The 15572-nt window shown below is 43.8% G+C and overlaps 2 protein-coding genes across 2 annotated transcripts in view; both read right to left on the reverse strand.

Moving 5' to 3' along the window:
- The window catches only part of LOC143955498 (uncharacterized), a 97726-nt gene that overhangs the window by 53251 nt on the left and 28903 nt on the right, over nt 1–15572 (reverse strand). The gene's annotated exons all lie outside the window — the stretch shown is intronic.
- LOC143955707 (uncharacterized) lies at nt 9540–14561 on the reverse strand. Its single transcript, XM_077465822.1, has 2 exons — nt 14502–14561; nt 9540–12368 (listed from the first exon to the last, which is right to left on the reverse strand). The coding sequence occupies exon 2, from the start codon at nt 12366–12368 to the stop codon at nt 10623–10625; it is 1746 nt and encodes a 581-aa protein (XP_077321948.1). The 5' UTR covers nt 14502–14561; the 3' UTR covers nt 9540–10622.

The raw sequence follows: 15572 nt of genomic DNA on the forward strand, positions 1-15572 counted from the left end.
TTGAATCCAGCAATCTGAGTTTAAACCTCGGTGGGGCCTTCTTTGGAGACTCACCGATCATTTCTTCTCCATGGTGTAATAGTTAGCACTCTAGACTTTGAATCCAACAATCTGAGTTGAAATCTCGGTGGGACCTTATTTGGAGACTCAATGGTCATTTCTGTTCCATGGTGTAATAGTTAGTACTCTGGACTTTGAATACAGCAATCTAAGTTTATATCTTGGTGGAACCTTCTTTGGTAACTTACCAATCATTTCTGTTCCATGGTGGTTAGCACTCTGAATCCAGCAATCTAAGTTTATATCTTGGTGGCACCTTCTTTGGTGGCTCACCGGTCATTTCTGCTCCATGGTGTAATAGTTAGCACTCTAGACTTTGAATCCAGCAATCTGAGTTTAAATCTCGGTGGGACCTTATTTGGAGACTAAATGGTCATTTCTGTTCCATGGTGTAATGGTTAGCACTCTGGACTTTGAATCCAACAATCCGAGTTTAAACCTTGGTGGGGCCTTCTTTGGAGACTCACCAATAATTTCTGTTCCATGGTGGTTAGCACTCTGAATACAGCAATCTAAGTTTATATCTTGGTGGCACCTTCTTTGGTGGCTCACCGGTCATTTCTGTTCCATGGTGTAATGGTTAGCACTCTGGACTTTGAATCCAACAATCTGAGTTTAAACCTCGGTGGGGCCTTCTTTGGAGACTCACTGGTCATTTCTGCTCCATGGTGTAATAGTTAGCACTCTGGACTTTGAATCCAGCAATCTGAGTTTATATCTTGGTGGAACCTTCTTTGGTAACTTACCAATCATTTCTATTCCATGGTGGTTAGCACTCTGAATACAGCAATCTAAGTTTATATCTTGGTGGCACCTTCTTTGGTGGCTCACCGGTCATTTCTGCTCCATGGTGTAATGGTTAGCACTCTAGACTTTGAATCCAGCAATCTGAGTTTAAATCTCGGTGGGACCTTATTTGGAGACTCAATAGTCATTTCTGTTCCATGGTGTAATGGTTAGCACTCTGGACTTTGAATCCAGCAATCTGAGTTTAAACCTCGGTGGGGCCTTCTTTGGTGGCTCACCGGTCATTTGTAATGGTAAGCACTCTGGACTTTGAATCCAACAATCCGAGTTTAAACCTTGGTGGGGCCTTCTTTGGAGACTCACCAATAATTTCTGTTCCATGGTGTAATGGTTAGCACTCTGAATACAGCAATCTAAGTTTATATCTTGGTGGCACCTTCTTTGGTGACTCACCGGTCATTTCTGTTCCATTGTGTAACTTTGAATCCAACAATCTGAGTTTAAATCTCAGTGGAACCTTCTATGGAGACTCAATATGATTGTCCAGATACATAGCTGAGCAATCAAGGGTTAGCAGCGAGTACAGTAAGATGCTCATAGACGAACATCATCTTCACAATACAACTGATTTATTACTTTATTATCACATGCAGATTATGGCCTCATGCACACAGGGCTTGAAAATGCCTATGTCACTTAAAGCTCCTAAAAGCCTATGTGTGCGTGGACACATAGAATAACATGGAGAGGCGTTTTGAAACTGTAAAAAAAAAAAAAATCTGCTGCTGCTAAAAGCGGCAGCAAAAACACTCCTGTGAAGATAGATGCATAAAATATTAAAGTACACTTATTAACCACTTAGAGACCAACCACCACAGTTATATTGTGGCAGGTTGGCTCTCCTGGGGGCGAATCACTGTCATGGTACGTTGTTCGCTTTAAGACCACTAGGGGGCGTGCCGGCGGCATGATCCCGATGCGCGTGGCCGGTGGCTGCGATGTCCACCGGCCACCTATCTGTTTACATCAGGGGTCTCAAACTGGCGGCCCTCCAGCTGTTGCAAAACTACAAGTCCCATGAGGCATTCCAAGGCTGACAGTTACAAGCATGACTCCCACAGGCAGAGGCATGATGGGACTTGTAGTTTTGCAACAGCTGGAGGGCCGCCTGTTTGAGACCCCTGGTTTACATCGACAAAACGGGGATCTGTTAATGTAAACGGACATATCACTGTTCTATCACGGGGAGGATAGACAGATCGTCTGTTCCTAGTGATTAGGAACAGCGATCTGTCTCCTCCTCCAGTCACTACACTGCCCCCCTCAAGTTAGAAACATCTCCCTAGGGAACACTTAACCCCTTGATCGTCACCCCCTAGTGTTAACCCCTTCCCTGCCAGTGACACTTATACAGTAATCAGTGGCTATTTTTAACACAGATTGCTGTATAAATGTCAGATGAAAAACAAGCTCTGGACTGCAGCACTCTTCAGAAGACCACTTTCTTTTATTGGGAAATCACATCACAGCTCAAACACAGCGAACAAGGAAAAATCGCTGACGTTTCGCACTAGCTGTAGCGCTTAATCATAGCAATCTTGCTATGATTAAGCACTACAGCTAGGGCGAAATGTCAGCAATACAGCAGTTAGCTGTGTTTGTTGGGCTGTGATGTGATTTCCCAATAAAAGAAAGTGGTCTTCTGAAGAGTGCGGCAGTCCAGAGCTTGTTTTTTGTCTGTTGTTAGTGGTAATAGCCAGCACCTGTGGCTTCCCATTCGAAGAGACAGTTTACAGCCTGCATGTGTGCTCCTGAAGCGGTGAGATCCCTTCTCCTGCTGTATAAATGTCACTGGTCCCAAAAAAGTGTCAAAAGTGTCCGATCAGTCCGCCGCAATGTCGCAGTCCCGCTAAAAATCGTCGATCGTCGCCATTACTTGTAAAAAAATAAAAAATAATAAAAATGGCATAAATCTATCCCCTTTTTTTGTAAACGCTATAACTTTGGCACAAACCAGTCAACACACGCTTATTGCGATTTTTTTTGCCAAAATTTGTAGTATAATACATATCGGCCTAAACTGATAAAGAATTTTTTTTTTTTACACTGTTTTGGGGGATATTTATTATAGCAAAAAGTTAAAAATATTGTTTTTTCAAAATTGTTGGTCTTTTTTCATTTCTAGCGCAAAAAAAAAAACCCATGCAGAGGTGATCAAATACCACCAACAGAAAGCTCTATTTATGGGAAAAAAAGGACATTGATTTTGTTTGGGTACAGCGTCGCACGACCACACAATCGTCAGTTAAAGCGACGCAGTGCCGAATCGCAAAAAATGGCCATGGTCATTGAGCAGCCAAATCTTCCAGGGTTGGAGTGGTTAAGGGGGTAAATCCTTCCAGTCCTTAAGTGGTTTATTACATAATTGTATTCATTTTTAACAATGATTCACTGTGATTACACAGGACTCATTTATTTCATATCCGTCAAGCCGCTTCATAGTAGATTTAAACATTTGACGTATTCTCCTCTATTTCATGGATGATCCATTTTTCTACTATTTATATACTACATATAATTATGAAAAGAGGTGAAACTTCCTCAACTCACCGGGGATCCAGTACTTGTGCCTCCAGTAAGTGTTCAGTGTATAGAGTAGAGCCCAGATCTGAGTCCTCAGCCCTGACCAGCCGATCACAGCTCAGATCTCTACCACAGATCAAAACTTTCACTTTCACTTTCTACCACCAGGAATGACTGTACTAAGAGAGGCGATCTCTAATAGTTAAATGATCCTGTATAAGGAGCTGTAAGATGGTTAATCCTTCATGAACTTTTCATCCAAGGATGTTTGGACTGCTTTTTTCTTTTTCTAAGTTGCATCATTATTAACCACTTAAGGACCGAGCCTCTTTCTGAGATTTGTTGTTTACAAATTAAAAACAGTTTTTTTTTTGCTATAAAATTACTTTGAACCCCCAAACATTATCCATTCTTTTTTTTTATAACACCCTAGAAAATAAAATGGCGGTCGTTGCAATACTTTCTGTCACACCGTTTTTGCGCAGCGGTCTTACAAGCGCACTTTTTTTGAAAAATACAGGTTTTTGAATTTAAAAAAAATAAGACAACAGTAAAGTTAGCCCAATTTTTTTTTTATATTGTGAAAGATAATGTTACGCAGAGTAAATTGATACCCAACATGTCACGCTTCAAAATGCCGCCCGTTCGTGGAATGGCGATAAATTTTCACCCTTAACAATCTCCATAGGCGACGTTTAAAAAATTCCACATCTTGCATGTTTTGAGTTACAGAGGAGGTCTTGGGCTAGAATGATTGCTCTCGCTCTACCGATCGCGGCGATACCTCACATGTGTGGTTTGAACATATTTTTCATATGCGGGTACTACTCACGTATGCGTTAAGAAAAAAATATATATTTTTTTATTTTTACCTTTTATTTTTTCTCTTCTTTTAAAATAAAGAATGGTGTCACTTTTATTCCTATTACAAGGAATGTAATAATCCCTTATAATAGAAAAAAATGACAGGACCTCTTAAATATGAGATCTGGGGGGGGTCAAAAAGACCTCACATCTTATGTTTAAACTAAATTGCAATTAAAAAATAAAATAAAATTGTCATTTGAAAAAATAAAAATGGCTCTTTAAGCCCTTGTACACACAGTCGGACATTCCGATGGAAAATGTCCGATAGGACCGTGTTGTCGGATAATCCGACAGTGTGTGGGCTCCATCGGACTGTTTCCGTCTGAATGTCCGACCAACCAAGTTTGAGAGCTTGGCTATAAAACTTTCCGACAACATCGGACTTTGTCCGATTGTTTGTTTCTGATCGGACAAAGTGCCACGCATGCTCAGATCAAATTCCTAGACCAAAAGCTATTGGCTACTAGCCTGAACGTAGTCCCATCCTAACGAACAAACGTCATCACGTTCCCAACGATTGGATTTTCCCGACAACTTTGTCCGACCGTTTGTATGCAACACAAGTTTCGGACAAAATCCGTCGGACAAAATCCCACGGATTTTGTTGTCAGAATGTCCGACCGTGTGTACAAGGGCTAAGAGTTATGGGAGAAAGTGACGTTTTGACGTCACTTCCGCCCTGCAATGGTATGGAGACGGGTGGGGGGCCATCTTCCCCCTCACTCGTCTCAATATCCAGGAAGGAGAAGCATCCGATCGCCTCCGCCGTAATTGACGGCTCTGATAAGCGGCGGAGGGCACCAGAGAGTGGCGGGAGGGGGGGGGGGCCTCTCCCGCCACTGATAAAAGTGGTCTTGCGGCAAATCTGCCACAGAGACCACTATTATCAGAAACCGGGTTGGCCGCTGAAGAAGAGGATCTCGGGGTTATGGCATCTAGCTTCTGCCATAAGAACGATATTCCTCTTCTAAGAGAGGACGTATATTGGCGCGTGGCGGTTCGGAAGTGGTTAACCAAGACTTTGTATATTACTAATCCTACAATAATTTTTTTTAATATAAATTCTATTTTTATTGAATATTCAAATTCAGTGGCGGCCCGCCCATAGGGGGCGCCCGGGCGCCGCCCCCCCCTCTCCCTAGGTGTAAAAAAAAAAAAAAACGGGCCCTTTAAGACATTTAAAAAAAAAAAAAAAAAAATGTCATTTAACAATTTAACACAGTGTACTGTGGCGCCGGTCACAGTGCACTATGAGAAGCGCCACGTCGATGCAATCACAAGATTGCATCCATAGCGCTTCATTTGCGGGTTAAAAACCCGCCTTGCGGCGCACTGCAGAACGCCGACTAGCTTCCGCCCGTAAAATCACTGTGATTCTACGGGCGGGAGCATTGTCATTCTTAGACAGGCAGTCACTTCCGGCTTTCGGCTGCTTCACGAAACCCGGAAGTGACGTAGGCAGCTCCGTTCCTTAGCCCGAGCGGAGCTGCCAGACAGTGAGAGGTGAGTTACCGCATAAAGGCTTTCTAGCTTCTACTTTCTGGAGAATGTTCGTGCATTTAGCTGAATGAATGCAAAAAGCTTTCACAGCCAGAAAGGTTTCCCCAGGCCAGGCGACTTTTGCCGTGGCCAATCAGAGAATGAGCTCTGAAGGGGGAACTCCACGCCAAATTTCTGAAAAAAAATTTGACGTGGGTTCCCCCTCTGAGAGCATACCAGGCCCTTAGGTCTGGTATGGATTCCAAGGGGAACCCCCTACGCCGAAAAAAACGGCGTGGGGGTCCCCCCCAGATCCACACCAGACCCTTATCCGAGCACGCTACCCGGCTGGCCAGGAAAGGGGGTGGGGACGAGCGGGCGGCCCCCCCCTCCTGAGCCGTACCAGGCCGCGTGCCCTCAACATGGGGGGGTGCCTTGGGGGAGGGGGGGCGTGCGGCCCCCCCACCCCAAAGCACCTTGTCCCCATGTTGATGAGGACAAGGGCCTCTTCCCGACAACCCTGGCCGTTGGTTGTCGGGGTCTGCGGGCGGGGGGCTTATCGGAATCCGGGAGCCCCCTTTAATAAGGGGGCCCCGGATACCGGCCCCCCACCCTATGTGAATGAGTATGGGGTACAATGTACCCCTACCCATTCACCTGTGAAAAAAAGTACAAAAAAAACACAACACAGGGTTAAAATATTTTATTGCACAGCTCCGGGGGTCTTCCGTCTTCGGGGGTCTTCTCGCCGGACTCCTCCGCTATCTTCTTGTAGCTCTTTTGCTAGCGGAGGAGTCTGACTTTCTTCCTCGCCGCCGGCCTCTTCTCCCGACTTCGGGGGTCTTGTCCCCCTCTTCGGTTCTTCTGCCGGGCCACCGCGCCTTCTTATAGCTCTTTTAGAGGCGGTGGCCCGGTCTTCTGTCGTCGCCGCCGCCGCCCGTTCTTCTTCTTCTTATTCTTCTTCTTCTCCTTTCGCCTCTAAAAGAGCTATAAGAAGGCGCGGTGGCCCGGCAGAAGAACCGAAGAGGGGGACAAGACCCCCGAAGTCGGGAGAAGAGGCCGGCGGCGAGGAAGAAAGTCGGACTCCTCCGCTAGCAAAAGAGCTACAAGAAGATAGCGGAGGAGTCCAGCGAGAAGACCCCCGAAGACGGAAGACCCCCGGAGCTGTGCAATAAAATATTTTAACCCTGTGTTGTGTTTTTTTTGTACTTTTTTTCACAGGTGAATGGGTAGGGGTACATTGTACCCCATACTCATTCACATAGGGTGGGGAGCCGGTATCCGGGGCCCCCTTATTAAAGGGGGCTCCCGGATTCCGATAAGCCCCCCGCCCGCAGACCCCGACAACCAACGGCCAGGGTTGTCGGGAAGAGGCCCTTGTCCTCATCAACATGGGGACAAGGTGCTTTGGGGTGGGGGGGCCGCACGCCCCCCCTCCCCCAAGGCACCCCCCCATGTTGAGGGCACGCGGCCTGGTACGGCTCAGGAGGGGGGGCCGCCCGCTCGTCCCCACCCCCTTTCCTGGCCAGCCGGGTAGCGTGCTCGGATAAGGGTCTGGTGTGGATCTGGGGGGGACCCCCACGCCGTTTTTTTCGGCGTAGGGGGTTCCCCTTGGAATCCATACCAGACCTAAGGGCCTGGTATGCTCTTTTTTTTCAGAAATTTGGCGTGGAGTTCCCCCTTCAGAGCTCATTCTCTGATTGGCCACGGCAAAAGTCGCCTGGCCTGGGGAAACCCACATCAAATTTTTTTTCAGATTACATAAGGGGCGTGTTTTATGAGAAGTGGGAGGGGCCAAAATGATGGGCGGGGTCATGATGGGCGGGGTCTGGCGCCCCCCCATCCAAAAACGTCACCAGCCGCCACTGTTCAAATTACAACAAAAGACAAGTGAAGGGGCTTGACCTCTTTTGGCACGAGGTGATCTACACAAACACCTAATGAATGTTGATCTGGAAGGGAACCCTTCTGTCTTGCCTGCTTCATCTCTCAAAGAAACCGATTAAGAGATACAAGGCCTCCCTTACAATCCAGTTGCTTAATGCGGCCAAGGCATGCATCCTCCTTTGTCTGAGATCGGAGAACCCGCCCCCGCCCCATCTGAAATCCTGTGGTTTTCTAAAGTAAACGAACTGAGAGAGATATGGAGGACCTCACCGCTACCTTGCACAACCGGGAGGAGACCTTTCGTGAGACCTGGAGACCTTGGCACCATTTTGTGTACACAGATGCCTATATCCAGGAGAAAACGTAGATATTTGCCAGAACACCAAGGATCGGCACAATGTGGCGTCCAAACGGGTGGTTTATTGCATGATCACAACACAAGAAAGGTGCAATGTTTCGGAGTCACGCAGGAGGGGTCCTGCGTGACTCCAAAAACGTTGCACCTTTCTTGTGTTGTGATCATGCAATAAACCACCCGTTTGGACGCCACTTTGTGCCGATCCTTGGTGTGCTGGCAAATATCTACGTTGTGACTTGAACCAGTATCCAGCTGGTTGTTGCTGCAGCACCCAAATCTTAAGAGCTTATGCCCGGGAACGTGTGCGATGGGAATATAAAGTACATCTCCAGGAGATGGCGCAGTCAGGATGACCTTTTGGACTTGGTCCCACTCCCTGGGCGAGAGGCCCTATCTGTAGACTTCCTTTCTCTTTCTTTTGATCCTGTTTCCTTCATGCTCTGGAGGACGCCTGATCCCCGAACCCTCTCCTCCTCCGGCAGTCCACCTCCCCCCATGTCCTTGGCTCGTTGATGGGCTGTATTGTTCAGATTTGGTGCGTATCCTTGCTTACATCACACTCACCTCCTTGTCCCATTGCTGGGCTAAGCGGGCCATCAGGGATTAGACATGTGCATTTCATTTCGTTCCAAATCGAAATTCGGACGAATTTTCATTATTCGGACATTCGGATGCATCCGAATTACCGAATTACAATGCTAACGAGTTCAACCTAATTCGGCTTAAATTCGACTCAATACCGGATTCGAAAAGATTTCAACATGATTCGACATTATTTCAACCGCATTCGAAAAGATTTCAACATGATTCGACATTATTTCAACCGCATTCGAAATGATTTCAACATGATTCGACATTATTTCAACCGCATTCGAAATGATTTCAACATGATTCGACATTATTTCAACCGCATTTGAAATGATTTCAACATGATTCGACATTATTTCAACCGCATTCGAAAATATTTTGTGACCCGACTTTAGGGCAATGTATCTCGGGGTCACTTGGTGCTAGAAACCCCAAATTTGGTATACAAACACAATAGTACTAGCACTACAACATATCCAAATTTGGGGTTTCTAGCACCAAGTGACCCCGAGATACATGGCCCTAGATTCGGGTCACAAAATATTTTCGAATGCGGTTGAAATAATGTCGAATCATGTTGAAATCATTTCGAATGCGGTCGAAATAATATCGAATTTGGTTGAAATATTTTCGAATGTGGCCGATTTTTTGAATTCGGTAGAAAACTAAACGAAATCCGAAAACGAATTTAAGGAAGTTAACGAATATAACTAAACGAAATTAATGAATTAACGAATTAAAACGAAACTAAACTAAACACATTTTTTCCTAGTCTATCAGGGATGCAATGTCTCCCGATATAGTGTAAAAGCTCTATTTTATATTACATTGTTTTATTATTATACGGTTTTGCTGAATCTATATTTTGGGTCTTAAGAGAAAAACTCACCCAAGCTCTACTACTATATTAGTATAGTTGGTGTGTAGAGTAGCCGGTGCTCTGGCTAATTAAGCTCACAAAAGATCCGTAGAAAGTACAGGCTGGCAACTCGACAGCCTCTCCATAGAAAATATTTATTTAATCATTACAGCAATAACAGTATCCAAAAATTCTGACGCGTTTCGGCCTTAGGCCGTCATCAAAAGCAAGCATAGTTTGGGTCTTCCCTGTAGCTGCCAGTCTGTTTTCCCAGCTCTACACGGTGACCAGTATCTTCAAAACCGTATTGTTTTTTTCATGACCACTCGTACTGTGAAGAGCTTGGCTTGTTTGTTGTATAACTCTGACTGTGTGAACCTTTTTTTGCCGCTTGATACTGACGCGTTTCGGCCTTAGGCCGTCATCAAAAGCAAGCATAGTTTGGGTCTTCCCTGTAGCTGCCGGTCTGTTTCCCCAGCTCTACACAGTGACCAGTATCTTCAAAACCGTATTGTTTTTTTCATGGCCACTCGTACTGTGAAGAGCTTGGCTTGTTTGTTGTATAACTCTGACTGTGTGAACCTTTTTTTGCCGCTTGATTCTGTTTTCTGTAATTATTGCATACTTTGAATGTTAAACACAAATTTCTTTGGAAAAAAAAAAGGAATTACAAAATAGACAAGTGGAGGAAACCACTGCCAGAGAGAAAAAAACTTTCTCCGCAAGTACCGACTAAACATGGTTTACAATAATGCCCTGTACACGCGGTCGGATTTTCCGACGGAAAATGTGCGATCGGATCGCTTTGTCGGAAAATCCGACCATGTGTGGGCTCCTTTGGACTTTTACGTCGGATTTTCTGAAGCACAAAGTTTGAGAGCGGGATGTAAAATTTTCCGACAACAAAATCCGATCGCATAAATTCCGATCGTGTGTAGACAATTCCGACGGACAAAGTGGCAAGAAGAGACTAAAGCTATTGGCTACTGGCCCATTTATAGTCCCGATGTACGTGTTCTACGTCACCTCGTTCAGAACGATTGGAAATTTCGACAACTTTGTGCGACCGTGTGTATGCTAGACAAGTTTCGGCCAAAATCCGTCGGAAAAAAAAAAACAACGGATTTTGTGGTCGGAATGTCCGACCGCGTGTACAGGGCATAAGTCTTTTGTGTGCGATTAGGAGCGTCACTTTTATATATTTTTGTGTATTTTCAGGTGTCTACCAAGGTCTCCTTTGACAGTAAAACACTTCCCACACTCCGTACATGAATAGGGACGCTCACCCTTGTGAATTCTCAGGTGCCTAACGAGGTCTCCCTTCTCAACGAAACATTTCCCGCACTCTGAACACGGATAAGGGCGCTCACCGGTGTGAATTCTCTGGTGTTTAACGAGGTCTCTTTTCTCAGTGAAACCTATTCCGCACTCTGAACACGAATGGGGACGCTCACTCATGTGATATTTCTGGTGTCTAACGAGGTCTACTTTTACAGTGAAACATTTCCCGCACTCTGCACATGAATGCGGACGCTCTCCCGTGTGAATTCTCTGGTGCCTAACGAGGTCTTTTTTGTGAGCGAAACGTTTCCCGCACCCTGTACAAGAAAACGGGCGCTCGCCTGTGTGACTTCTTTGGTGTGCAACAAGGGAGAATTTCTGTGTAAAACATTTCCCGCACTCCGAACAGGAGAATGGACGCTCCCAAGTGTGAGTTCTCTGGTGTACAATAAGGTGTTCTTTTTTGCTGAAGCACTTGCCGCACTCTGAGCAAGAGAAAGTACACTCGCCCTTAAGAATTCTCTGGTGTTTTAGAAGGTTTTTTTCATCAGAAAAACATTTCCCACACTCTAAACAGGAAAGAAGATGTTCAACTGTGTGAATTCCCTGGTGTGTAAGACCGTCTTTGTTTTCAGTGAAAGATTTCCCACACACCCGACATGACCTTGAACACTCTCCTGCGTGAACTCCCTCATGGCTTAAAGAGGAGTCCTTGGGATTAGGTGGATCAGTTGATCTGTCAGTACTGTAAGAATCTAGATGGACATCTGAAGTCATAGTATGGGGTTTCTCAGAAGATTCTTCAGGATTAAAAGGATCCATTGATCTTATATGGCCATCTGAAGTCATAATATGGGATTTATCAGAGGATTCTTCAGGATTAGAAGGATCCATTGATCTTAGATGGCCATGTGAAGTAATAGTATGGGATTTATCAGAAGATCCCTCAGGATTAGAAGGACCCATTGATCTTAGATGAACATCTGAAGTCATAGTATGGGATTTCTTAGAAGGTTCCTCAGAAATAGAAGGATCCATTGAACTTAGATGGGCATATGAAGTCATAATATGGGATTTATCAGAGGATTCTTCAGGATTAGAAGGACCTATTGATCTTAGATGGGCATGTGAAGTCATAGTATGGGATTTCTCAGAAGATTCCTCAGGATTAGAAGGATCCATTGATCTTATATGGCCATCTGGAGTCATAGTATGGGATTTCTTAGAAGGTTCCTCAGAAATAGAAGGATCCATTGAACTTAGATGGGCATATGAAGTCATAGTATGAGATTTCTCAGATGATTCTTCAGGATTTTTAGGATCCATTGATCTTAGATAGCTATATGAAGTCGTAGCATGTGATTTATCAGACAGTATTTCAGCATTAGAAGGAACAATTGGTCTTAGATGGACATCTGAAGTCATAGTATGAGATTTATCACAGGATTCCTCAGAATTAAAAGGATCTGTTGATGTTAGATGGACATCTGAAGTCATAGTATGAGATTTATCAGAAGATCTCCCAGGATTAGAAGGATCCATTGAGCTTACTAACCAGTAAACTGTTATTTTTGGAGAACATTGTGCAATGTCCCCCCAATCTGAAGATATAATAGGATGTCTCTCCGATGTATTTAAATTTAAAAAAGTATTGTCCATCTGTTGGAAAGAAATGTTTCATATATATTATATTTGATTTCAAACATTTTACATCCAGGTGCCATACAATGTATATCAGTACATAATTCAATACTTTCACAGAGCTCTGGCATTGAATTAGATACAATTAGAAAACTACAAATACAAACCAGATCAATGATACAGTACAGCCATTCCACAGTATACAACCAGAAACAGTGGACATGCTATAGGAGATGGTCAGAGAAAAACACACTATTGCTACAAGAGTGAAAAAAATTTAAAATAATAATAATAATTTAACAAACCAGATATACATTTTCTGGTCTTGGTAAGCATCTAAAGAACAAAAACAAACTATGGACTGTTGACGATTGAGAACCACACAACAAGCATAAAAACGGTGACATGCAATTCTAGAGTTGTACATGGTCTTTGATATATCCTTTAGAAGCACAATGTTATATTGAGGAATGGAGATGGACCTTTCATATGGTGTACATTATCTCCTCCTCATTTGTTGAGAACATGACGTTATACTGAGGAATGGAGATGGACCTTTCATATGGTGTACAGTATCTCCTCCTCATTTGTTAGGAACATGACGTTATATTGAGAAATGGAGATGGACCTTTCATATGGTGTACAGTATCTCCTCCTCATTTGTTGGGAACATGACGTTATATTGAGGAATGGAGATGGACCTTTCATATGGTGTACAGTATCTCCTCCTCATTTGTTGGGAACATGACGTTATATTGAGAAATGGAGATGGACCTTTCATATGGTGTACAGTATCTCCTCCTCATTTGTTGGGAACATGACGTTATATTGAGGAATGGAGATGGACCTTTCATATGGTGTACAGTATCTCCTCCTCATTTGTTGGGAACATGACGTTATATTGAGGAATGGAGATGGACCTTTCATATGGTGTACAGTATCTCCTCCTCATTTGTTGGGAACATGACGTTATATTGAGGAATGGAGATGGACCTTTCATATGGTGTACAGTATCTCCTCCTCATTTGTTGGGAACATGACGTTATATTGGGGAATGGAGATGGACCTTTCATATGGTGTACAGTATCTCCTCCTCATTTGTTGGGAACATGACGTTATATTGAGGAATGGAGATGGACCTTTCATATGGTGTACAGTATCTCCTCCTCATTTGTTGGGAACATGACGTTATATTGAGGAATGGAGATGGACCTTTCATATGGTGTACAGTATCTCCTCCTCATTTGTTGGGAACATGACATTATATTGAGGAATGGAGATGGACCTTTCATATGGTGTACAGTATCTCCTCCTCATTTGTTGGGAACATGACGTTATATTGAGGAATGGAGATGGACCTTTCATATGGTGTACAGTATCTCCTCCTCATTTGTTGGGAACATGATGGTATATTTATATTGAAAAATGGAGATGGACCTTTCATATTGTGTATCTTCACCTCATTTGTTGTGTCTCTAAACCAGAGGCTCTGGATGGACAGTTGTATAAATGTTTTTATATTTAGGATGTATCTGGTCTACAAACCAGATGCTCTGGATGGACAGTTGGATAAATGTCTCTATATTTAGGATGTATCCGGTCTATATACCAGAGGCTCTGGATGGACAGTTGGATAAATGTCTCTATATTTAGGATGTATCCGGTCTATATACCAGAGGCTCTGGATGGACAGTTGGATAAATGTCTCTATATTTAGGATGTATCCGGTCTATAAACCAGAGGCTCTGGATGGACAGTTGGATAAAGGATTCTATATTTAGGATGTATCCAGTCTATAAACCAGAGGCTCTGGATGGACAGTTGGATAAATGGTTCTATATTTAGGATGTATCCGGTCTATAAACCAGAGGCTCTGGATGGACAGTTGGATAAATGTTTCTATATTTAGGATGTATCCGGTCTATAAACCAGAGGCTCTGGATGGACAGTTGGATAAATGGATCTATATTTAGGATGTATCCGGTCTATAAACCAGAGGCTCTGGATGGACAGTTGGATAAATTGTTCTACAATTAAGATATATCTCTAGTGCATCTGCTGGAGATAAACGACGTCACCACAACTATGAAAGAAGAGCACAAACATGACAGGGGGGTTACTAGGTGTAAATATAAAATATTATCTTTTTACCTCCTCTGCTGCCAGTTCCAGCAATGTCTCCCCTCAACCTCCTTCCAATTCCCCTTTCACCTGGAACTTTCATCACTTCCTGTCTGCACCTAACACCCCTTCCTGTTAGTGCGTTCCACTGACAATATGTGAGATCACCACCTTGTGTTGAATATAAATACTACAGTCTACATTACATGCCAGTTTGTCCTCTGCCTCATGGTTAGCACTCTGGACTTTGAATTCAGCGATCTGCATTCAAATCTTGGCGGAATCTTATTTAGATACTCACCAATCATTTTCATTCCATGGTGTAATGGTTAGCACTCTAGACTTTGAATCCAACAATCTGAGTTTACATTTCAGGAGGACCTTCTTTGGAGGCTCGCTGGTCATTTCTGTTCCATGGAGTAATAGCTAGCACTCTGTACTTTGAATCCAGAGATCCGAGTTCAATCCTCAGTGGGACCTTATTTGGAGACTCACTGATCATTTCTGTTCAATGGAGTTGGCCCTTGTACACACGGTCAGACATTTCGACCACAAAATCCGTCAGATATTTACCAAGTGATTTTGTCTGAAACTGGTGTTGCATACACACGGTCAGACATTGTCAGAAAATCCGATCGTTCGGAACGTGATGACGTTCGTTCGCTACGACGGGACTATGTTGAGGCTAGTAGCCAATAGCTTTGGTCTCGTAATTTGATCTGAGCATGGGTGGCGCTTTGTCCGATCGGAATTCTCTACACATGATCGGACAAAGTCATATCGGATCATGTTGTCGGAAAATTTTATATCCAGCTCTCAAACTTTGTTGGTCGGACATTCCAACGGAAAAAGTCAGATGGAGCCCATACACGGTCAGATTATCCGACAACGCGGTCCGATCGGACATTTTCCGTCTGAATTTCCGACCGTGTGTATGGGGGCTAAGTGTTAGCACTCTGAAATTTGAAACCAGTAATCTGAGTTCAAATCTTATTATGATCTTATTATGAACCTTACCAATCATTTCTGTATCATGGTGTAATGGTTAGCACTCTGGTCTTTGAATACAGAGATCTGAGTTCTTATTTCAGTAGGACCTTA

Source organism: Lithobates pipiens, unplaced genomic scaffold, assembly GCF_037356315.1.
Source record: "Lithobates pipiens isolate NorthernLeopardFrog02 unplaced genomic scaffold, aLitPip1_a1.2 Scaffold_35, whole genome shotgun sequence".
Classification (NCBI taxonomy): Eukaryota; Metazoa; Chordata; class Amphibia; order Anura; family Ranidae; genus Lithobates; species Lithobates pipiens.

Bases quoted from the DNA above. Each gene is read 5' to 3' on its own strand.
- LOC143955707 (XM_077465822.1), bottom strand. From the start codon at position 12,368: ATGGACAATACTTTTTTAAATTTAAATACATCGGAGAGACATCCTATT.